This window comes from Pleurodeles waltl, chromosome 7 (assembly GCF_031143425.1).
Source record: "Pleurodeles waltl isolate 20211129_DDA chromosome 7, aPleWal1.hap1.20221129, whole genome shotgun sequence".
Classification (NCBI taxonomy): Eukaryota; Metazoa; Chordata; class Amphibia; order Caudata; family Salamandridae; genus Pleurodeles; species Pleurodeles waltl.
This window is the reverse complement of record NC_090446.1, coordinates 1,126,799,645-1,126,826,024: the sequence shown is the minus strand read 5'-3', so window position 1 is coordinate 1,126,826,024 and position 26,380 is coordinate 1,126,799,645. Positions and strand designations below refer to the sequence as shown.

Below are 26,380 nucleotides of genomic sequence, written 5' to 3'. Positions count from 1 at the left end.
TCAATGATGATGTTTGTCCTGTTGGTCAGAGACAAAGAAGAATTGCATTTCATTTACAAGAAGCTGTTGAAGAAGAACTTGAATCATTGCTTAGACATGATGATTGAACATTCTAGTGGTCCAATCCCAAAGGTTTCTCCCATAGTCGTAGTACCCAAAAAGGACAGCGAAGGAGCTGTTTGCAAGCGTGGATATGCATCAAGTGCACTTGTTTATTGAAAGAGAATGACATCCCGATCCACACATTGCTAAACATGATAACACAACTGAATGGTGCAAAAGAATTGTCTCACCTTGACTTGAATAAAAGATATCATCAGTTAGAACTCAAGGAGAAATGCAGGTACATTGCAACCTTTTCTATACATATTGGTCTATTCCAATACAAAAGTCTAAGTTTTGGTGTGTCATCAGCTGCCAAGATTTTTCAAGATGTCATCAAACGTATTATACAACCTGTTGCAAATGCTTTCAACTATAGCGATGACATATTAGTTTTCAGAGCTACACAAAAAGAACACGACAAAGCGTTAAGGCAAGTGTGTTTACTCGTTGGTGCAGGTTTATCACTAAGTGCTGAGAAATGTGAACATTTCCATGTGTTCCTGTACCGAAAACCTTTCATGTTTGTGATAGATTACCAAGCAATGTTGACTATGTTTGGCAATCCAAAGGCCAAGATGCCTCCATAAACTGAACATTGGAGTCTATGATTGCAAGAGTACAACTATACAATTGTGCATCATCCAAGGAAAGATAAAAACCCTGCTGACTATTTCTGAAGAGTGCGTATACACTGTCAAGGTCCCCCATCTAAGACTGCTGAAGCCTACATAAACTTTATTGTGAAATCAAACACACCAGCTGCCATTTCACTGAAACACCTTATCACTGCCATGAGTCAGGATAGTGACATGCTAAATTTAAAAGGCATTATTGCCCATCAGTTATGGACATACACCAGTGACAGTGAGAATCAGAAATGCAAACATGTAAAAGATGAACTGTGATATAAGAAAATATTAGCTTGAGAGTTTCAAGAATTGTCACTCTGGAGAATCTATGATAGCAAGTGAATAAATTGTTGCCCCTAAACAAGCTCTCTGAGATAGAGCCTGGTTTCCTCATCTCGATGGACGAGCTGAACAAGTATTGAAAACCTGTAATTTATGTAATTGCCCGTCAGTGAGCACTGACACAGTCACTCAGCATCCATTGGCCATGTCAAAGTTACCAAAGCATGCCTCGGAAAGAATTGCCATTGACTTTTTCAGTCCACTTGACAATGGAGACCACTTAATAGTAATTGTGGATGAATACTCTCTCTAAGTTTAAGATCTCTTGTCTATCAACCGGGAAAGAGTCATTGAGAGATAAGATGGCATCTTTGCAACATGGGGCTTTCCTACGATTTTGTAAAGCGACAACAGCCCACCATTTAATAGCAGAGAATTCAGACTTCCTCAATCTGCTTAATGTGAAGCATCAGAAGAGCACACCTCTTTGTCCTCAGTCTAATGGCCTTGTTGAACGTTTCATGAGTATCCTAAGAAATCTGTTCAGCGTGCTACATTAGAGAAGATCAACCTCAAGACTGTCTTGAATTCTACGTTACAAGCTTACTGTTCGACTCCTCACTCGACCACAGGTGAAAGCTCTGTAACGTGATGTTTGGGAGAGCCATAATGACCAAGTTGCCTCTGTGGACCAACACCAGATCGGAAACTGATACAGAGACACATGCAACAGACTTGTGTCATAAACAGAAAATGAAGACCTATGCCGACAAACTGCAACATGCAAAGAACATTATCTTCACCCGAGAAGATTGAGAGCTCGTTCTTTAGCCAGGACAACATAAATCTGATGCTCCTTTTGACACCAAGTGCTGAGAAGTAACTTTTGTTTGATAACGTGAGTTTTCTAATATAAAATGTATTCATTGAAGCAGCCACAGGGAGAGCAGAGCACATGCAACCACTCCCTACGCTGGCCGCTGCCTCTCTCCGTCGACCGATCTCTCAACTGTAGTAATTGACGAGAATCAGTTAACGGAGCGAGCTGCAGCACAGTATGCAGGCAGGAACATGGCTGGGTAAGCAGCTCGAGGCACAGAAGGATCGCCCGGCTGCCATAACGCATCTCCTTCTTTCACAAAACAATGATGTAAATATTAAAATAATTCAGAAGATAAAATGTACTACAATAGTATTACAATAACAGATTAAGGACAATTTATGATAAATTACAACACACTGGAACCGAACAAACCTTTCTGGAAGAGAAAATCATTAAACAAGTTTAACAAAATCTTTCATTCACAATGGTGAGATTTGTGCACTTAACTTCTTAACTCTTTTTGGTAATCAAACTTTTTAGATTTTATCAACTTGGTTTGTAAACCATCATTTTCCACTCTTTCCAAATGAACTTTCTAGCCACATCTTCTTTGTTTATAGGAACAAAAGAGGATTTGCTACATGATTTCCCCCCCTTTCTACACACATTGCAGATTTGGACATAACAATTATTTCGTTTTGGATCGCTAAACTTTACATGACCTTTGCTGACTAATCTTGGTATTTTAATTTGTACAGTGTCACCAATTTGATAGTCAGTACATTAAACTCCATTCAAACAAATCCTGAACACATTTGGTGTTGTTTTTAACCACATCATTGACTTTTGCTCTACACAGGTCATCATTTAAAGCAATATTATTTCTTTTAATCCAATGGGGCTCTAGTAATGTGGAAGGAGTACCTCCCTTTAATGCTTGAAAAGGAAAAATTCCTGTTGGAGAGTGAGGTGTTGCATGGTAAGAGTTGAACATGTCCTGGACTGGCACTGAGGGGTGCTAATTGTTAGCTAAAGCTAATTTAATGGTGTTACCACAGAGTCTATTGGCCCGTTCCACAAGACTATTACCTTGAGGATGACAAAGGCTGGTGCATTTGTGCTCAATACCTGTTTGCTTGAGAAACCTAGTCACAGCCTCAGATGTAAACTGCGGACCATTGTCTGTAATTAAAATCTTGGCCACGCCATCACTTGAAAGAAAAAAAAAATCATAGAACATTTATTACGGACAGCGTGTTAGGTGTTCTTACAAACTCAAATTCATTCCACTTTGATCTATAATCAGTAGGAACTAAAGCATACTGATTGCTGCAATATGAGAAAGGACCCCAAAAAGTCCAGCGCCACCTTACCCCAGGCATTTTCTGGAACTTCCACAGGTACCATTGGAGGTGTTCTAATAGATAAATGCTATCTGCTCTACAACCTGTCTCACAACTCCTTTACACTCTACTCAATAGTATATGATCCTTCTTCGGCCACTAATACGTCTTGCATAATCGTTTCGTGTTTATAGTCATTTCCAGATGCCTTATATTAGTTAACTCTAATACCTTGCTTCTTAAAGAAGCAGGAAGAACAAGCTTTTCACCTCTGTAGATAATACTATCACTGACAGTAAATTCTGGAGGTACCTTGGCAAAAATCTTCTACTCTCCTGTGAGATTCCTTTCTTTTGGTCATCCCTCAATAATAAGTTTGGAAACTTTACACATTATAGGATCAGATAATAATGCAGTAATCCAATCAGATCTGGAAATACAAAACCGATTCTCAAAATCCACTTAAGCTATTATGCACTCTTCAAATTCATCTACACCCTCAACATTTTCCTGTGAAATGGGAAACCGACAAAGAAAATCTGGATTTCTTTGTTGGGAAAAACCAGGAACATATACTACTAAAAAAAAAATTACACTCTAACAACTTTGTAAAAAACCTAGGGAGTCTTGCAGTTAACTTTTCAGAATGGTGAGCTGATCTATTCAAAATGTACACTAAAAGTTTATGATCTGTTCTTCGATGAAAATGTATTCCCCATAACAGATTTCTAAACTTCTGTACTGCCAACATTTCCTTCTCTATCACAGAATATGATTTTTCAACATCTTTCAACTCTCTGGAAGCAATGCCACAGTACGATCAACATTCTTGAACCTCTGTGTAATTGCAGCTCCTAAACCCCTTTCCCTGGCATCAACAGTTACACATGAAGGGAGACATGGTACATAGGCATATAATAGGAGCTTTTAATAAATCATTCTTTATATGAGCAAAAGCCTCCTTTTGCTCACAATCCCATACAAAATCTACTCTTTTCTTGAGAAACCTCGTAATCAGTTCAGTGACCAATGCAAACTTTGGAATGAATTTAGCATAAAACTTACATAATCCAATAAAGATCATAACTTGCTCTTTGTTACCTGGTTCAGGAACATCTTCAATGGCTTCAACTAAACCAGGTTTTGGACTAATGCCAAGTGCACTTATGTGTCTAAACACTCCAATTGATCTTGTGCAAAACTATATTTGTCCCGTCTTAAAAGGAGACCACAGACTTTGAACTTTTCAAAAAATGCACATAATTTGTAAACATGTTCATCTTGATTGGCACTTGCTACTAATACATTGTCTTGAAAAACAAGTACGCCTTCCAGATAACCCAAAAGTTGCCCCATTTCTTTCTTTGAAAAACTGAAGCGGGAGATGCCAAATTAAATGACATCCTTCTGAAATGAAAGACACCATCTGGTGAGTCAAACGCAGTAAGGTGTTTGAAAAACTCAGCTAAGGCAATCTGATGGTAAGCGGACATTAAGTCTAACTTGGTGAAAGCTTTCGCTCCGTTAAGATTTACCATCAATTCCAGGTAACGGGTGGGCATTAACCCAAATTTAATTATTTAAAGATCCAAGATCAACACAGTTGTGCAACTCTTTGTTTTTTTAAGGTATAACATTGGGTGAAAGCCATGGTGAACTGTCTATTGGTTCGATTATACCTTGACCTTGCAAATCTTTCAAGGCCTTGAATAGTTCACTTCTAATACTTAAAGGGACGCTCCTCAAGGTATGCTTGACAGGTGTGACATTTTCCTTGAGTTTTATATTCAATTCAAAAACATTTTGACACTCCTAGCTTATTTTCAAATAGAACATCATATTTTCTAACTACCTGTTGAATTTGAAAAAAAATAAAATCACTGTTGGTGGGATTCATGGAATTGCCCCTACCATTGTTATGTTGCTGTAAAATTTCACTGTAGAGTTCAGAAAACAACATGACTTTTCTACTCTTGCCAGGCAGAAGTGCAATGTCTGAAAGGAGGAGACCCCATGATGATGCTATTAGCTAAGAGTACAACGCAGTAATACTATACCTGTGGTAGAAAATAGCTGTCGAGGGGCTCCCAAAAGAAACTAGAGGGACTCCTTGGTGAATACTGGCACAAGTGGTTACACTCCTGTTGATATTATTAGATGGTAGGAACACATATCACACCACATAAGGACCAGTAACTGCCATGTGACTCTGGACACTAGCCGAGTGGCATATTCAGGGCAGACAACAAACACCCTAAAATGTCTAAAGAACGAGTTACTTACCTTCGGTAACGACTTTTCTGGTGGATACATTAGCTACCTGTGGATTCCTCACCTCATGAATACTCCCATGGCGCCAGCATTTGACGGAAATCTTCTTACTAGTCTCTGCACGTCGACGAGGACGTCACTCTAGCCCACGCGACGCCGTCTGACGTCATACAGGCAATAAGAAGTCCTCGCCGACGTGCCGATGACAGTACCAACATTTTTTACGTGCATGAGAATAATAATAATAACCCAATGCAATGAAAGAGCAAAGCAACATCTCTTAATATTGTAAATCACACAACATTGCAATAAAATAGCTGTAGATTTAATATAACCTTTTTTTTTTTTTTTTTTTTTTTAAACAAATAAATATATTTATACATACGAATCATGTATATACCCAATATATATATAGATTTATATATACATATACACATATATACAAATATCATACATGCAAAATGTATTGCAACTTTGAAGACCAAAAGGAGCACACTCAAGGATTGCTTGGAGAGACCAAAAAGGCAACGGGGAGGCGGGTGGGACCGTGAGGAATCCACAGGTAGCTAATGTATCCACCAGAAAAGTCGTTACCGAAGGTAAGTAACTCGTTCTTCTGATGGATACAACTACCTGTGGATTCCTCACCTCATGAATAGAGTCCCAAAGCAGTACCACGCCCGGCGGTGGGTGCCTAAATGGTCAAACCAAGAAATCCTGCAGCACTGACCGTGCAAAATGACCGTCCCTTCTGACCTCAGAGTCCAAACAGTAATGTTTCACAAAAGTGTGAAGGGACGACCAAGTTGCGGCCTTGCAGATGTCAACCACAGGAACACCCCTGGCCAAGGCCGAAGAGGCCGACTTAGCTCTGGTGGAGTGAGCTCTAATGCCCTCAGGCGGATCCTTCTTTGCCAAAGAGTAACAGATTTTAATGCAAAGAACAACCCACCTGGAGAGTGTTCTCTTGTGGACTGCCTTTCCTCTCCTCTTGCCCACGTATCCGACAAACAGCTGATCCTCCAGCCTGATATCCTTCATTCTGTCGATATAGAAGCTCAACGCCCTTTTTGGGTCCAGGCGATGTAGTCTTTCTTCCTCCTTTGAAGGATGAGGCGGAGGATAAAACGTGGACAAAGTGATTGTCTGAGCCAAATGGAAGGGTGAAACAACCTTCGGAAGGAAAGCAGCCTTGGTCCTCAACACCACCTTATCCCCATAAAACGTTATATAAGGGGGTTTAACCGATAAGGCCTGCAACTCACTCACTCTCCTTGCAGATGTTATAGCTACCAGGAATACTGTTTTAATAACCAAATACCTTAAGGGGCAAGAATGCATAGGCTCAAAAGGGGACCCCATAAGGAAAGTCAGGACCAAGGACAAATCCCATTGAGGCATAACGAATGGTTTTGGAGGATATTGATTCAGAAGACCTTTCAAGAATCTGAGAACAATAGGGGATTTAAATAACGATGGTTGGTCTGGAAGACAAATGAAGGCTGACAAGGCCGACAAATAACCCTTAATGGTAGCTACTGCACAACCTTTCTGCGCTAGAGACAGTGCAAAAGACAAAACATGTGACAGACGAGCATGTAAGGGATCAATCTGTCTCTCTCCACACCACATAACAAATTTAGACCACCTATTAGCGTAGATAGATTTAGTGGAGTGTCGCCTGGCCGCTAAGATAACATCCACTACATCAGGCGGGAGAGAGAAGGAACTCAGGTTGCCCCGTTCAATCTCCAAGCATGTAGGTGCAGACTCTGGAGGTTGGGGTGTAAAACCTGCCCCTGCGACTGCGAGAGGAGGTCTGCCCTGAGAGGGGGACGGAGCGGAGGGCACAGTGAGAGTTGGAGAAGGTCGGAGTACCATACCCTCCTTGGCCAATCCGGAGCTATTAAGATGACTTGGGCCCGGTCTTGGCGAATTTTCCTCAACACTCGAGGAATCAAGGGTATGGGGGGAAACGCGTAAAGCAACTGGTCGCACCAGGTTATCTGAAACGCGTCCCCCAACGCTCCCTGCATCGGATACTGGAGGCTGCAGAATAACGGGCAATGCGCGTTCTCCCGAGTGGCAAACAGATCTATCCGAGGAAACCCCCACATCTGGAAGATTAAACAGACTTGATCTGGATGGAGACGCCACTCGTGGTCTGCCGAGAATTGGCGACTGAGACTGTCCGCACGTACATTCAAGACCCCGGCCAGATGATTTGCCACCAAGCAAATCTGATGGTCCTTTGCCCAGGACCATAGCCGAAGAGCTTCTCTGCAGAGAAGGTACGACCCTACTCCTCCCTGTTTGTTTATGTACCACATCGTGGTAGTATTGTCCGTCAGGACCTGTACCGACTGACCACGAAGGGATGGGAGGAAGGCCTTGAGAGCCAAACGTACAGCCCGTAACTCCAACAGATTGATATGAAACACCTGTTCCTCTGGAGACCAAAGCCCTTTGATCTCCAGATCCCCCAGATGAGCTCCCCATCCTAGGGTGGAGGCATCCGTTATTACCGTGGCCACTGGTGGCGACTGCGCGAACGGCTTCCCCTGTGAAAGATTGTTGCCCGCAATCCACCACTTCAATTCCACAGCAGCATCTCTGGAGATCTTGACAGTACCTTCTAAATCTCCCTTGTGTTGAGACCACTGCCTTCGGAGGCACCACTGAAGAGCCCTCATGTGCCAGCGAGCATGCGTGACCAACAGAATGCAGGAGGCGAACAGACCGAGCAGACGAAGGACCTTGAGGACTGGAACTACCGCTCCATTTCGAAACATTGGAACCAATTCCTGAATATCTTGAATCCGCTGAGGCGGAGGAAAGGCTCGACTCAATGTTGTATCCAGTACTGCCCCTATGAACAGGAGGCGCTGAGAGGGCTCCAGGTGAGATTTGGGCACGTTCACCGAAAAGCCCAGGTCGAACAACAACTGGGTTGTTGACTGCAGATGATGCGACACAAGCTCCGGGGACTTGGCTTTGATCAACCAGTCGTCCAAGTAAGGGAATACTGCTATCCCCTTCCTTCTGAGCTCCGCCGCAACCACTGACATCACCTTTGTGAAGACTCGAGGTGCTGAAGTAAGACCAAACGGGAGGACCGCAAACTGATAGTGCTGCGACCCTACCACAAACCGGAGATACTTCCTGTGCGACTTGAGTATCGGGATATGAAAGTAAGCATCCTGCAAGTCGACAGACACCATCCAATCTTCCTTGTTCAACGCCAAAAGCACCTGTGCTAGGGTCAGCATCTTGAACTTTTCCTGTTTGAGGAACCAATTCAAGATCCTCAGATCCAGGATTGGTCTCAACTGACCATCCTTTTTGGGAATCAGGAAGTATCTTGAGTAACAACCTCGACCCTTTTCCTGCTCTGGGACCAACTCTACCGCGCCCTTTGAAAGGAGGACTTGAACCTCCTGTTCTAGCAACAGGAGGTGTTCTTCTGAACAATAAGATGGGCGGGGCGGGATGAGGGGCGGGAACTCCCGAAAGGGAAGGGCGTAGCCTTTTCCCACAATGCCGAGAACCCAAGTGTCCGTTGTGATAGACCTCCACTTGTGGAGAAAACGCTGTAATCTTCCCCCTACAGGAGAGGAGTGAGTGGGAAACGGTGGAAGCCTAAGGCTGCTTCCCCTGCTGCACCCCTCCAGAGGACGAGGAAGAGGCAGAGTGCTGTTGAGAGGCTCCTCTGGTACGGACCCCACCCCTCCCCCTCCCTCTAAATGACCTATAGGGGAGGGAAGAGGCGGGTTGCTGGAACCTCCCCCGAAAGGAAGAGGAATAAGAGCCACGCCCAAATCCCCGAAACCTCCTGAAAATTCTAGAAGAGGCAGAGGAAGAAGGAGCTTGCAGTCCTAACGATTTGGCTGTGGCTCTGCTCTCCTTAAATCGTTCCAAGGCCGAATCTGCCTTGGCTCCAAACAGTCTGTCCCCATCAAACGGGAGGTCCAGCAGGGTCGACTGCACATCCGCAGAGAACCCTGAGTTTCGGAGCCAGGCCTGTCTTCTTGCCACCACAGCCGTGCCCATCGCCCTGGCCACCGAGTCGGTCGTGTCCAGCCCAGACTGGATAATCTGGGTCGCGGCAGCCTGGGCGTCCGAGACCACATCCAAAAGACCCTGGGGAAGCTCCGTGAATGAAGACGAAATATCATCCATCAGCGCATGGATGTACCTCCCCAGAATGCACGTGGCGTTGGTGGCCTTCAACGCCAAACTGCATGACGAAAATATTTTCTTGGACTGCGCATCCAGTTTCTTGGAGTCTCTGTCTCCAGGCACCGTCGGGAAGGAACCAGGCGCTGACTTTGAGGAACAGGAGGCTTGCACCACCAAGCTCTCCGGCGTAGGGTGTCTAGAGAGAAAGCCAGGGTCAGATGGTGCAGCTCGATACCTCCTGGCCACAGCCCTATGAACGGCCGAGGAAGACACCGGCTTCTTCCACACCTCCAACACCGGATCCAGCAAAGCCTCATTAAATGGCAAGAGAGGCTCAGCTGCAGCAGAGGCCGGATGCAATACCTCTGTCAGCAAATTCTGCTTTGCCTCTGCCACCGGCAAAGGCAGGTCCAAAAAGCTCGCTGCCTTCCTCACCACAGCATGAAAGGAAGCAGCCTCCTCCGTATATTCCCCTGGAGATGAAAGGTCCCACTCAGGGGAAGTGTCCAGCCCACTGGCTGTATCCAGACCATGCAGTCCGTCTCCAGAGTCCTCAATCTCTCCCTCCTCTAGGACTCGCTGGTACTCTTGCTCTTCTAAAAGACGGAGAGCACGCCTCCTCGAATGAAGTCTCTCCTCGATACGCGGAGTCGACATGGCCTCCGCCGACGTCGAAGAACGGCGCCGATCTCCAGAAGCATCTGACGCCGCGTCCGGCGCCACAGGCAGCTTCGGCGCCGAGGCAGGAGCCGGAGGACGAGGTCTTGGAGCCGATGGACCAACCGGAGTCACAGGGCAAAATCCTGACTTCGACGGAGGGGCAACCTCCGGGGCCGAAACATCCGAAGCCACCGGAGCGGCCACCGACGCCGGCACCGGCGCCAAGCCCACATTCCCAAAAGGGAGAAAGGGCATAAAGGGTGCCGGCCGAAGAGGCGCAGGATCACCCAACGAAAAGGCCAAGGGCCCCGAAGGACCAGCCGGAGCAGCTCCTGGAGCCATCTGCTGAAAGATGGTATACATCGCATTAAGAAACGCGGTACTATCGGCTCCAGGAGTGGGAAAAGCCGGATACTGGGGTGCCTGGATCGAAGGCGACCCCGACGCCGGCCTCGACGTCTGCGACGCCGGAGAAAACACAAGAGGCTGCACCACCTCAATCACTGACGCCTGACCAGGTGAAGTCGGTGACGCCGGAGAGGGCAACGGCGTCGATGGATGCGGCGTGACCGTGGGGCTGACCTCCCAAGTCCTCCGACGCCGAGCCGAAGGTGACCTCGAATGAGACTCCTTGCTGGAGTGACGTCGTGAGTCTCTACGGCGCCGGGAGTCTCGATGACGCCGGTGAGACCTTGGCGAAGAAGACTTCTTATGATGTTTCTCCTTCTTCTTTGACTTTGCCATGAATAACTTGGCCTCGCGCTCTTTGAGGGCCTTCGGATTCATGTGTTGACATGAATCGCAAGTCGAGACGTCGTGGTCGGAGCTCAAACACCATAGACAGTCGGAGTGAGGATCTGTAACTGACATCTTGCCCCCACACTCTCGACAGGGCTTGAAACCCGACTTCCTCTGAGACATTGTTACCGCAGAGAAGACTACGCAGCAGACAATACACTGTAACCACGAAGGTAACAGTAACTCCCTCGAAGATAACCGTTTCGAATGCACGGAAAAAAGGGAACTGTCATCGGCACGTCGGCGAGGACTTCTTATTGCCTGTATGACGTCAGACGGCGTCGCGTGGGCTAGAGTGACGTCCTCGTCGACGTGCAGAGACTAGTAAGAAGATTTCTGTCAAATGCTGGCGCCATGGGAGTATTCATGAGGTGAGGAATCCACAGGTAGTTGTATCCATCAGAAAGGGGCATTTTCAAAATAATAACTTAGAACACGACTTTACCATTAAAGAGGATTTTAAATTACAATTCAAATGAGCCTAAGGGTTATCTCTCTACCAGTCCCCAAACTGCAGTTAGAACTTATTAAATGTAATGAAGTAACCCAGTGTTAGTCTATGAAAGGGCTAGCCTTGCTGCAGTGAAAAACAACTTTGAGGGTTTTTCGCTGGTAGAACATGTAAAACCTAAGTCCTGCTTTTTAATACCGTGCACCCTGCCCTCTGAGCCTTTAGCAAAAAGAACAGATGATGGACGGAATGCTGAACAATGCAAACATTCACCCCCAGCCACAAAGATCTGGGTTTAATCCATTGTTTTTTTTCCTCACCAAGCCACCGCAGTTTGGACCTAGCCATATGCCAATCAGTCTTGACCCTGTTCCTAATGGGAACAGTCCAGCCCGAACTGCCAAGCCAGGTCCTCCCTGGACCGGAAACAAGCATCCTAGGACCGGTTTCAGGATATCACCCTTCATCAGCTAGGCTAGCTTGAATCCGGTGGTGTAGTGAGCACGGGAACCACGACTGGGCATACCCTTCCCAATTGGGGTGACAAATGTAAAAAGAACAGATGATGCACAAAATGCTGAACAATGCAAACATTCACGCCCCCCCCCCCCAGTCACAAAGATCTGGGTTTGATCCATTGTGAGTCCTTAGAAGTGATGCAAAAGTATTAAAAATGAACGTTTAGGACTTGCAAAAGGTTAATTATAACAGGTTGAACTGGCAGTATCAAGAGTACAGTACAAACTACATAGGAAGGCCAAAGACATGTTTTACAGTGCTACTTTAGAGGGCGAGTGCTACAGCCCACTTGTAGCATTTAATTACAGTGCAAAGCTCCTCCCATACACAAGGGCAGAAAGGTGCAGATAGCGGACGCTAGGTGCACAAGGGAAGGGACCCGGCTGCACATTAATACATACGTGGGATCATTGTACCTAGTGGCCACATAGAAAGGTGCATGACAGAGAGACAGCTCTGTGTGGGGTTTTGCCAAGCCTGTGCCAATGTGTAGGGCAAGACTGTCGTGGGTTTATGCCCTGAAGGCTGATATGTACCATGTACCTGGAGAGACAAACGATCATGGTCTGCCCTGACTGATAAGGTGTGGGTTGAGACAGTGCCCTGAAGTAGGTGTACCATTGCTAACCTGCTGAAAGCCATGTTCACCAGTCTGCTTAAAGCCATGGCCACTAGCAGCTTTGACACATGCCGACCAGTGGGTGTTTGCTGCAAGCCGGATTACCATTTGCATGACCTTGAACCTGGCAGCACCCTGTGGATATGAGGGAGCACCTCCTCTCAGCATCTGGTGACACAAGGCTCCTACTCTTGAGGAGGCAGAATGACGTCGGTGGCAATAACACCTGCCTTACACATCAGAATTAGGACAACACAAAAATATAAAGCAGGGGCTGCAGGAGAGGTCTCATCAGGGACAATAAGAATCAAATGAGAAATACATGGATGGCACTGCTCCAGGAGATAAAGTAGACACCGTCCTGGAAGTCATCAGGTCAACAAGAGCCCTTCAGAAACGTAAAACAGACACACTAACCATGGACCTAGTGCTGCTTTGCGATGGCCAAAGAAAAATGTCAGACAGGGTAAAAAAGTTTGAGACAGCAGTGGCAGACCTAGCCCAGACGACTGACGACCTCACAAAGCAGGTAGTCAGTGTAAATAAGATACAATTACAGCAGCTTAAAGCGTATGATCCGGACGGGTGGGCTAGACAAATAATATAAGGGTGGCTGGCCTCGCTGAGAATATTGAGGGCACCTTTATGCTTTAATTGTAGGTGAACTGGTTGCAGATGGGGGTTGCGCCAGAGGGCCTCTTAAAATTTTACACGCTGGAACAGGTGCACAGGATTCCAGTGCACCAGCCAAGACCCGGGGAGCCTCCACAACTGGTAGCAGCCCACCACTTGCACAACATGGACAGATGGATCTATTTTACAGGAAGAGTGCCCCAAGGGCCCCTTCACTGTGGAAAATAGAGCAGTCTTCATTTAGTCATACTATTTGATCTAAGTCCTGAGTCAGCGGCCATCACACATTGCAGAGAACAGGAGGATGAGAGAGCTAGGACTGCAATAAGTCTTAATTTATGCTGCACACGCTCCGAGTACAGCTTGGCAGGAGCTCTAATTTATGTGCTACTTCAACCAATGCATCAAAATGGTTGCTGCATAATGAAACTGCAGAGGATAACCTGCATACGGACACCCCCTGAACCTCTGCAACAGACGTGATGCAGAGCATGCTGAGCAAAAAAAGTGCTTGCCCCACAACCCAAGAGGCAATAGATGAAAGAGACCAGTTGGTGGTGATGGTGGCTACGCTGCGCAGTACCTTTTTAAACACGCAGGAGAATATGGACTCCGCAGAGCATAGTGTTGAAGGATCGATAAACAGTGTAGTGCTGCTGAACATCACCCCTGCAACTTCAGACAAAATAATATGACCCTTAAGCACTTGACACTTTATTTCATGATGGGACATTCATCCAGACGTAATAATATCCTTTCATAACAGACCCCTCAAAGTTAAAAAGCTGGGTACCATGCCAGACATGCCATAATGCAATCCCTTATTATACTTTGGACAGAGAGTCTTGACTTCACAGTCCTTGAAGGAATGCTGGGTAGTGTGCAGGTTGTTACTAGCTTATAGTTTTAGTCTGTTGAGATTTGGCAGAGGGGATTGAGGTTTAATGGTATGCTGCAATTTGACTGTGAGGGGCCTTAACTCTCTGAGCGAGAGATATAATATACAATCTTATATCAAAAAGAATTGGAGTGCAGGTAGCCCTACATCAAGAAACACATCACACAAAATAGGAGGCGTAAACACTGCAGAAAAGATGGTGCAGACAAATATGCTATACTGCCTATTCGGCATTGACTCAGGGGCCCTGATCTGGATACATCCAGCATACCTTTCCTGCCACATTGTGAGATAACAGACCTAGAATAGGAGTACAGAGAGGAGGAATGGAGTTTAGAGGGAAATGGCGTATTCCTGGTCAACTGCCTGCCAGCTGCACTTGACCCTAGCCTTCATGGGACATTGTTCCTGAATCCTTCCAGTAGAACTCACTTTCGGTAGGCAGAGATCTTGGCAGGAACACTTGGGTACGATGGGCACAGGCTCTGCTAAGGATACACTTACAGTGGCCATATGCACTGGATCTCCCCCTTGGAACACTACCCCATGCAGGTAACTGGAACAGACTGCATGACTGGGTAGAGAAGTGACTGTCCACTCTGGATGGGTTATTTGTGGATGAAAAGATCAAAGAGTTTCAGGCAGTCACTAGAGTATGGGTATTCCCCCAAGGCATTTCCTTCAGCATAGTGCAGCAGCGGCTACATTGCTAAGTGCTGGCCAAATGGCCAATAGGAACCTCTGATAAACCAATGTTTTCAATTCACCTGCACATTATGATTGCTATCTGAAGTGATCACATTGCTATATAGAGTGCTAATGGTGCAGTTGTGATCTGTCAGAGCTGCCTGAAAACTGGTCGGAAGATACAGGTACACCCCTACTGTGGACTAAACCACTATCCTTAAGAATATCCCCAACGTATTCAGGAACTCCAGATTCAAAGCAATTTGATATCATTATCTTAACAGGGCCTAAACTACTCCTAATAGAACTAACTTAATGTTCCCAGTCAGACAAGCAGGGGCTTGAGGTGTCAACTGGTTGGAGCAGATTTCTACCATAAGGTCTGGGACTGTCTCTTACTGTGGAAATATTGTGATAAAGTGATACAAAGCATCAATGCTGCTACACACAGAACATTTCTGGTAACCCCAAGATCCTGCTTTCCGGCTCTTTATCCAAGAGACAGGACACATGCTGTTGCTTCCAGGTTTGCAGACCTGTCATTCACTCTGGCCAGACGACAACTGGCAAGGTTTTGGAAAGAGCCTGCGTCTATTCTCTGAAAGAATTGAATAGGTTGGTGCAGTGTGAAGGTGTGGCTCTAAAGAAGAAGCTGAGAAGAGGCCAGAGGAAACACAAAGTGGCACTATCCTCTAAGATAATATGACAAGCTTGATCAACACTGGATTAGGCGGATTGGATTATTCCAGCTACCAACTGCAACAAAAGTGGATAAATTAATGTCAAGGCCTCTTATGCACCCTTATAGGCTCAGAGTAGTCACAGTTTAGTGCTGCAAAACTTATAGGGAGCATCCATTTGAGACCAGAGTAGCTCGCACACAAATTTAAAGACTGATACAAAACATTCTGACTAATTTACTCTGCCTTCAGCAGTTATATAGTGCATGTTGTATATAGCGGATGTGAATGGCAGGGTCAATTACAGGATGGCATGACTGTGTTTTGTTGTTCACACTAAGACATAAGAACACCCTGATAAACTCTTAATCCTAAGGACTAACCCTGGGTCAAACTGGATAGCCATGGTGCTCATAATGTCATAATTATGAAAATGAGGTAAGAAACGGCAGTGAGATATTATAATGAAAGGCCACTGTTGATGCAACACAATGTTAAAGGCCCAAAAAAAATAATGTTTTAAATCTTCAGTTGCTCAGTTACTCTGTAACTGACTTTAAGGATCCCCTATTCTTAATGAAGAGTTGTCCATCACAGCTGCGGCAAAGCCTAGTGCTGATAAAAGGTCATAGGAGAGTGTGGGAAGTTTGCCACTGCTGTAAAGAGCAGTTTGCACAGATACTCTAAAATGACGGCGTGTGCTACAGCTGTTAAATGCACACCCTGCCCAAGCCACGTGTCAATGCAAGGCAGACTACCACTGTAGTAAAGTAAAGGTTAAAGTGTACTGCTGCTGCATGAAAGGGAGTACTGTTTCTGCTGTAAGGAAACATTTGTGGTGCATCTGTAAAGTAAAAGAAGTATGCCTTACCTGATCACTGGGTCTGAAAATAGTGAGCTGGTAAGGTTGGCGGGGGCAGCTTTAATGGGGCGCACAGCCTTCAGCTCCTGTTCTAGCTTTTCTTCTTCTGACAAGTCCTCTAGGGGTCGGCGGTAATGTTCTTTGTTCACCTGCGGCTCCAGGTACACTGGGCTGTAGCGGCTCCATCTCACCTGCATCACTCTGAAACGGGATTACAGAAAAATAATATTTACCAGCCATGTCATTTCATTCATAATGAGCACAGATGCAATTTCAAATGGGAAAAATGTTTCAGAAGGGATACATGCTTCTAGCACTCCTGTTGTAGGTTCGCACCCCATGCTTCCTAGCCGACTATGATCCAATCAAACAATAACATCCAGATGTTGCTGGATCATGTATTGGCTGTACTTAGCAAAAAATCACTGGTGAGCAGGCAATCATTAACAATAACTGTATTGGATGATGTGGACTGAAAACAGGTCCTACTTTTGTTATGCGTAGTAGGAATGAAAACATCTTTACAATAATGTGAGCTCGTATTGTTATACAACTTGTCTCTAAGTTGTACCCCAAGAGTGGGAGACGTGGATATGCGTAGCTCCTTCTTTTTTTTTTTTATCTACATTCGAGAATGTTAAGAAAATAAAAATCTACTAAAACCCGTGTAAACAAAAAAGAGGAAATCTTACATAAATATTGTCACAACAAGACAGGCACTAACCTACAATCTGTAAAAACAAATGCATGATTTTTAGCATGACATACTATTTAGGAAAATCTAGCCATGTTAGTCCATGCTGTCTACTAGCTTTTGCTGCAGCTTCGTACTGATGTGAACATAACTCATGTCTGATCAATAGGGGCACAGTATGCCTTTATCAGTAAGATGGATGGAGCAATTATTTACCCATTTGTTTGTGAAACTTCTCCTTCTTCACAGTTACACATAAAACATTTACAGCCTGAAAAGAAGTGGTGCAAGACATACATAACCGACCACAAAATGCACACCCTCCTAAACAGGCAGACACAAAGAGCGGACAACCACTCAGACAGCTGACACTTACATAGAGAACAGAAAGCCACACATAGCTGCACAGAACCACGTACATGAACGGTGCAAAAGTACTGAACACGGAGCATAATTGTTACACAAGTCCCATGACAGCAACAATGCTGTATCAAGGAAGGACAGGAATGAGACGATAGGGATAGTGAGGTATGGTTGTAGAACTCAAACTTTCCAATTATCAAGTGACCATCAAAGTGTGTACACTACATCAAGAGAATTCACTTTCAAGATACAATTTTTTTCTCTTCCTTCATGTTCCAGACAACCCACCAGCCACTCGACAGTTCAAACCCAAGAATTCCCCTTAGAGTTGGTGTTCCGTTTCTCCACTTTACTGGCCCCTGAGCAAAGTTCACTCATTCTGACCATTGCCATTGCCATTGCTTTGAGGGAAGCATGATCAGGACAACATGTCCTACTCAGACATTTATTATACCCAAAGACGAAGGCTATGCAAAAGTCAGACAACACAGAATGGATACTAATTTTATCTTGTATCACAGCAGTGAAAATGTTTAGAAATTTCTTAAAGGCAGAGCACAAGCACAGAATTGTGTTCATCTGATTTAGTGCATATCATTTGACACCCATGATCACCAGCCAAGCTTGGAGCAGATTCTCACAGTTAGTCAATGCTAGAAATGGGTCTCTAGTTGACAAAAGTAGGCACCATGTCCAAGAAGGGACCACAATCCTAGTCAGGGCAAATCAATAACAACATAAATCAGTCTGTGCTCACCCTGTTGTGGCTTAAGACAGAGCAGGCAGGCCTATCTTAGAAGGCAATGTGTAAAGTACTTGTTAAACACACATACAATAACCTCATGAGACACGCCACACAAAAAGCCTTCACACAGATGTAGAAAAATAAAGATTGCTTACCTGGTTACTTTTAAGTTCAGCATGATACAGATTCAAATCACAAATAACAAAGTATAGCTTTGTAGACTCAGAAATAGCAAGATTAGTGAGCAAATGTAATAGATCAAAGGGGTGGTGCCGAGGACTCCTCGGCACAGGTGGATGATGTCCTCCGGTTCTGTCCTGGTTGCGCTCCTCTCAGGGAGCAGTGTGCGGCTAGGCGGGGCAGAGACGCTCGGTTTGACTTAGAGCTGCAGGCGGTGAAGGAAAGAAGGGCCACTCCAGAGGGTTTCGAGGTGGAAGCACCAAAAGGTTGACGAAACCGCTCAGATTGAGTTTGAAAGGAGCGATCGCCACAGTTTGACAAAAGCCTTTCAAATCTGTAACCGACCAATAGCAGCCCTACTTTCCCTTACCATCTGCCTTCAACTTCAACCAGAGTGGCTATTGTCAAACTTTGCAGCTCACTACTTTCAAACTCATTGTAAATAAAATAGTTTGAGATATGGCTATATGAATTGCCTTAACTGATTTCACCAAAACTGAATCAGTACAGTCTCTAAATGGTGGGTGCATTTTTTGAACTGGTGTGATAAAATGATTTATTGTGAGAGGAGGATTTCATATGGTTTGATGTTAACTCCTAATTACCACACTGACCTGTTCAGAAAAGTCATAAAATCAAGTATCCAGTGTACGTAAGTCAAGGGGAATGCCTCTTTAGATTTTGTACAAGGACTGTGAAAACACTGGAGGCAGGCTCGCACAGCGACAGGGTTAACCATTATTTTTTAAACAAGCATAGGCATAGCCAATAGGTCTCACCTTTGGGTCCTTATACGTTTTTAACCATGAAGCACATGGATGCATAGTTAAACACGTATAAGGTCCCAAATGCGAAACCTACTGGCTATGCCAATACTTGTTCTGTTTTGTAGGCAAGATGAGATCAACTGATTTGCCCAGAGTCACGGTATGTTGAGCCAACGCAGAGACTCTAAAATGGTTCCCCATTTGTAAAGTTGGCAGCTCTGGTCATTAGCCACATCCTCTCTCTGCTTTCTTTAGGAAGGCGCATGCATAGGCAAAATTAACTGGCGTATTTCAACACTCATAGTGGTATGTTCACAAAGGTGTTTTCGAGTAGGTAAGCTAGTACTCCTCTTCCACTCTTGCATGCCTTTGTGGCTTGGTCGCGAAACAACTAAAATGAGGATATTAAGGGACTATTGTAGTGGCTATAATTAATCAAAATAATTTGAGTCCACATCCGCATTGTAGAAACGGGACAATAAGTCCATACTCTTATTAATTTCTTTTCCGGGTACTTTATTGCCTGTATTCTCCAATCTGCATTCACAGGAATGCATTTAAACTTCATCTTGGTACAATGATGGTTTCTTCTTTATAAAACTATTTGCAACTCCCAATGCATTTAGGACAAACTGTTCTTAGGCAGGGGAAATTTATTTTGTTAACTGGAGGAAGACCAAAAAAATAAATATAAATATATATATATATATATATATATATATATATATATATATATATATATATATATATCAAAATAAATGGCAGTCCTACCGGTTTCTTGAACAAAAAGTGCCCGAGAAACAGCATGCTATGTTCGTATTTGTGACCAGAAACTTTCTTTATAAACCTGTGTAGAAAAACAAATGTTAGATTACCAGATGCGAGTATTTGCTCACACTTACTTATTGGCTGTTTGTTTGTACGCTTGCGTAATGTGCTGGTGACCGTAACTGTTAATGAAAGGTTCCCTCAAACGTTCTCATAAATCGGCATTAGAAGTGTGAATGCTACAAGTGTTTTCTTTTGATGTCTGTGTGAAGTGAATCCTCAGCAAAAAGGGTTTGCCAGTTCGGTAAAGTTAACAAGAAGGTCATGCTTGCGCTGCATACAATGTCAAACACAGGAATAAGACACTCGTCAAAGGACCACGCTTACCTGACGTGTGTGTCAGTGTGGACCCTCACCAGTAAAGAATATTCCAATGCAGTGAAATCAGCACAAAGGCAAACAAAACCAGACGGGAGAAGGGCTCACCACAGGCTGAAATAGGAGGAAGTGTTACACAGTGTGATGGCCAACAAAATTTTTCTCTTAGTAAAATCGCCTGGGAGGGAACTAAGCACAGAGAGAGAGGGACATTTAGACAAATGCACCAATAACAAGCATTTGCAATGCAACGGGTCTCGGGTTTGCTCATTTTAGAGCTGATAGCGTTGAAACTCCTAACCCGACTTTTCACCTATCGGGCAAAAGTGCATTTACATACGTAACCGAAAAAGTGCAATTAACTATGTAAAGTGCTCGACTTCTGCCAAGCGAAATCGCGCTCGTAAATTAGAGAAAAAGAAGTCCACGAGCCCGATGGAAAACAGCGAGCCTCGCATGTTTTCTGACCTTGGTCGCTGCGCTCGAGGAGGGCTAGCCACCGGAAAAGGCATGCCGTATGCGTGCCTTCGACTAATGAAAGCAAGCAGATTTTATTAGGCAAGCCCACGAACCAATAAAAAACACTGACGTGATGTTGACAGGGCTCCAAGCCCTTTTCTTCCTGCATGCAACGCAGGCTCGACCCTAAAACGGAAGTATTTAAGACAAGCACAACAAAGAACAAATGGCATTAGTGGGTGTGGTTAAAGTCCATAGATTAAATACAGCATGTCATGCAGACCGCGCATGCGTGCTGCCTAGGCTCAACCTAAAAAATTTAATTCAACTACACGGCTGATGTGGCCAGTGTTCACCCACCTCCGAGAGGTAGCCTTCTTCGAATTTGAAACAATTTTAAATCAGGTTTGACAATATCACATGGTTTTGCAGAGCAGGTGGATGGGGGAGGGAAGGGAGTCAAGTGGGCTACCGGTACGAAGAGATCTATGAATTTTGTGAATTCACCTTAGCCCACTTCAAACAAAACTCAGCCAGAGTCATTGTTTGACAGACAACAATCAGCAAAACAAAAGGAGGGAGGACATAAACAGACGTAGGAGGACAAATGGAATGACAGCAAGTAAATAATTCCACAACTCCTAAACTACTAAACAGTTTCAGGTCTTGGAACGGATCCCTGTAGATCATGTTGGCCACGTGGGTGAACAGCCAATAGGTGACCCACTATACTGTGCAGGCATGCACCATGCCCACAATGGAAACCATTCAGGTGAGAAGATGGCAGGGTTAATTTACACCAGGTGTGGGAGGGCGGGTGGCTGCATGGATTTAAACATGGGAGGGACAATTAGGTCCTCTTCCCTCAAAGGAATTCAGATAATCATTTGCAAATTTAATAAATCTTCCCTTCAAAATGCTTGGCAAATGTTTTAGTTTTTACATTAGCAAAAGGATAAAGAACAATTCCAAGATGGCTGCAGGTGCTTGAGGACACAGAAGATGCGTGCATCAATGGGAATCCTGGAATAATTTTTCTAATAAAGAAAAAGCATTCCAAGATGGCCTCCAATCCTGTGCATGCCTGTGTCATGACGCACTGAAGGCCATTTTGGCTTTTTTTTATTTTGATTTTTTAAATGTATTTACCGTTCCAAGATGGCAAACTGACAATAAAAAAGTTACTAAATTACTACTTGGGCAGCACACAAAGTAAAAGAAGCAAGCAGCTTGATAGCATTGTGCTGTTGCTGAGCTACATTTAAATTTTTGGGAAAAAAAATATATATACACACACACACACATTATTATTTTATTATATATATTAAATAATAAAACTCTTAACAAGAGTGGGATGTGGAGGGGTGGGCAATGATAAGCAGTCAGCTCTTGCACAATGGATTATGGGGAAAGAAACATTAAAACATTTGTTTTTTAAAAACAATGAAGCGGTGGAGAGGGTTAAGGCAGCAATGGATGATTGCAGTTCAGGTGTAAAAGAGGAGTGGTATAAAATGTATCAAAGAGAGAGCAAGAACAAAGCCAGGCATGCCCAAGAGGGGCTTAAAGGGAATTAAAAATTAAGTTGCCTGATGAGAGCTGTTGAGGGCTACAACTCATGCAATGAAAAGGATGGGAAAAATGTTTCAGTTGGGGGGTGCATTGAGCAACGAATCAGGAAACTTTTACGAATATAGACAAAGATACAAGCTATCCAATCATTAGCAGGGGCTGACCTAAAGCTTGATGTATTTTTGTGCTGGATAAATTAGACCTTTGACATGGACAGCTAAACCTGCTTCTAGACAGGACTTAAAAATTGGTATGTGGCCCTGTGACTAGAAGCTGCTACTAAAAGTCTGCCGATAGTGTACATGAGGGACATCAGCCACACTTGACTATGGTTTGGTGTACATTTTGGGTGCATAGCAAACCGGTTACCTAGGTTCCGCATCAATCATATTTACAAAACATGGCATCCTCCACTGAACTCCCATAACATCTACATAGTGATGCAGACTGACACCAGAGACTTTCAGAACTATGCATAGTGATTTTGTGTAGATGTTATATGGTGTTGGAGATAAAATTGAGCCTTGAGGAACCCCACAACTCATTTTTGCCAGACAAGATGTGAGGTCTCTAGTTCTTGCCAGGAGCTGTCTGCCACGGAGTAAGAAGGAAGACAGGGCCAGATGTATGAAAAAACCCTTAGCGAATCGCAAATAGCGATTTTTAAGAAATCGCTATTTCTGAGTCGCAAAATGCAATGTAAGAAAATTGCGATTCAGAAATAGCGACTTCTTAAAAATCGCTAATGCAAATTGCGAGGCCCAAATACCGAATCGCAAAAATATTTGCGATTCGGTATTTGAAATTCGGAAATTGCGAAAACGGACACCTGGCACAGCCTGATGCCATCACAAGCAGGAAGTGTGTCAGCCCAGTCTGTCCCCCAGGAGCCACACCCAAAGGAGCAGTGAGAGAGACACAGCCCAGCCCCAGGGAGCAAGTCTGTGAGCAAGCCAGGACTTTACATCACCATGGCCAATGCTGCTAATGGGAAGGAGAAGGGAGAGAGGAAGAGAAAGCTTAAGTTCAGTGAGCAAGAACTGGAGGTGCTCACTGAGGAGGTGGTGAGGAGCCATGACCGGCTATTTGGTAAGAGCTCACTCCAGGTCCCAGAGAGTGAGAAGCGCAAACTCTGGGCTGACATCCAGACCAAAATAAGCGCAGTGGGGTTGTGCAGCGCTCAGTGGAGGAGATAAGAAAGAGGTGGTACGACCTGTGTTCCCGTGCCAAGGAGAGGGTGGCCAGCAGACTACAGGAGGCAAGGAGCACAGGAGGCGGACCATCCACCCAGACACCCTCCACCCCCATGGAAGACCTGGTGGAGTCGACACTCCTCCCCGAAGCGGTCAGTGGGGTCACTGACAGACACATCCGGCACACCCAGCACCAGTAAAGGTAAGTCCAATAATGAAATGTAACCCCATGTGTGTATGTACAAATGCCCCTTAGGAAATAGCAAGTAGTGCAAACCATTGTGATAAGTACTCCATTCCACATCTTAGATGCGGCACAACAATGCCTTATGGGAGTGGTAGTCCACAACCCAGAGCTGAAATTAGCACATAGAATCTAATTAAGTAGAGCGACATCCAGAAGAAAACAACACCCACTACATAGTGACATGATGTAAGTGTACATTTATTACCATTGTGCAACATTTGGTGATACATACATAAATAACAGGCTGCACATTGTTGTTGCAGATGGCCCAGGCCCACCAGCAGCAGATTGTGCCATTGTGGGGGATGCTGAAACACAGCCTCCAACACCAGCGAGTCAGTGAGTATTGCGCCAATCAGACACAGGGCAAGGGTTGTACCTCTCCCCGATTTGAGCATGGACTCGGATGACATGAGGGATGAAGGCCGCACTCCATCCCCAGAAGCCAGATCCACTGTAAGGTAGCAGTCCCTGCCCCAGCGTCACTCAACACCCCGCAGGAGGCCTCACGATGCAGGCACACAGAAGTGGGTGAGGGCCCATCATTCTTCGGTGGCCGGAGGCATCAATGCTCAAAGTGCAGCACCTGCAAAACAAGAACATGAGGGCAATGCACAGGCAGATGCAGGCACACAATACCAGCATGGAGGGGCCGCAGAAGCAGTTGGAGTGTCTGAATACCAACATTTGCAAGCTGCATGAGGGACAGCTAACAGCTGCGAAGAACACCAGGGAACTGACCAATGCAGTAAAGGAACTCTGTATTGAGATATGGCATGAGAGAGTCAGCCACCGCAGGCATGAAAGGCGATTCATGGGGATGCTCAGTGGCTTTTGTAGATCAGTCAATCGCCTTGCTACATCTACTGCCCTCATATCACGGCGTGCTGTGGCCGCACAGGTGGAGGCAGCACACAGCAGTCGGGATGTAGCCCAGGGACTGGTCCATATTACCAATGTTCTGGATACTATGCTGGCAAATTGCAGTGCTACACCCAGTGAACTTGGAGTTGGGGATACTGAGGAGTCATCTAGCCTCAGCAGCCTTGCAGTGCCCACGATGGATCCTAGGCGTCGCAGTGCCAGGCACAGCACTGCCACTGAGGCCGATACAAGACGTGCCGGCAAGGCCACTGCGCACTCGAGTGGAATGCGTGGCCGTAAAAAGTTACTTTGATGGCCACAGGGGACTAACTGCACATGTTGAATTACAGTAAACTATGAAGACAATAGTGCGACACTGTAAATGGCTCCTTTATGAAACATGTGTATTGCACTGCCCTAGTGACACGTATGTTACCTGAAGTCAAGGTAATAAGGGTGCTAACTACCAGGACACGTCAGTGAGGTTGTGTTGTCATGAATTACATCTGAAATGGTTGTGCGTGATGTCAGCACGCTTTTGCCTGCCCTATGCTGCACTGGTCCTGTCTGCTGGCTGTAGGGGAGGTATGGGATCATCATCCTCATCTGAGTCTGGCTCTGATATTTCCACAGGTATGCACCTGGTGGTAGCTATATTGTGCAAGATCGCACATGTGGCCACTATTCTACAGGTCGTGTCCGGGCTGTACTGTAGTGCCCCTCCACTTTTGTGAATGCACCGGAAGCGACTCTTCAGCAGGCCAAAGGTGCGCACCACCACATTGCGGGTTGCCCTGTGTGCTGAATTGTATCTCCGCTCTGCTGGTGTTGCAGGATTTAGGTAGGGCGCCATCATGTAGGTGCGCACTGCGTAGGCACTGTCTCCTGGAAGGAACAGAGGGTATAATGAGTAGCTGAGCCATCTGACGTCACACTGCCATCAATGCACCATTGTAAAGCGGGAAAATACCTAGTAGATATCCTTCACCAAATTCCCCAGCTAGCAGTCTTGTGTGAATCCCACTGTGGCGAAAGATGTACGAATCATGTGTGCTCCCTGGGTACCTGGCCACGAGATCAGTTATGACATAGGAGGCATTGCATTTCACCTGTATATTCATTGAATGTTGGTACTTACAGTTGCGGTACACATACTCTGTGGCCGATGGTGGACAGATTACAACATGTGTCCCATCTATGGCACCTAGGACGTGGGGGAACTGTGCTATCTGGAAGAAATCTATTTTTGTCTGCTGTATGTCCTGTGGGGTGTGGGGGAATCTGATGTACTGGTGTATCCTACTCAGCATGGCGTTTAGAAATGCATTGAAAAATATAGAGAGGGCACTCTGTGATACCCCTCCAGCTGCTGCTATGACACCTTGATAGCTCCCTGAGGTGAGTAGGTGCAGGGAGCATAATACCTGCACATGGGTGGGTAAGCTATTGGTCCTGTGTGTTGTGCGATGCAGTATGGGTTGTAGCTCAGCTATCAGGTCAAGTATCATGGCTGAGTTCAACCCGAACTTCCCATATATTTCCTCCTCAGTCTGGTCCAAAAGAGTAATGCGCACTCTGAAAATGCGCTCCTGTCTCCTCCTCCCTGTCCTCAAACCTGCCAAGATCCTAATTCTCTTCGCCATGACGTAGAGTGCAGCCATTGTGGAAAGAGTCTGAGGCATTCTGGGCCTCTTTACAGAGGTTGCACCTG

At 45.2% G+C, this 26,380-nt stretch overlaps 1 protein-coding gene across 1 annotated transcript in view; it reads right to left on the bottom strand.

The window, feature by feature from the left end:
* MRPS7 (mitochondrial ribosomal protein S7) overlaps nucleotides 1-26,380 on the bottom strand; it is a 166,264-nt gene that overhangs the window by 125,856 nt on the left and 14,028 nt on the right. Inside the window, exon 2 of the mRNA XM_069200135.1 lies at nucleotides 16,449-16,640. Within this exon, the coding sequence (XP_069056236.1) occupies nucleotides 16,449-16,640 (192 nt within the window). The remainder of the gene's footprint in view (nucleotides 1-16,448; nucleotides 16,641-26,380) is intronic.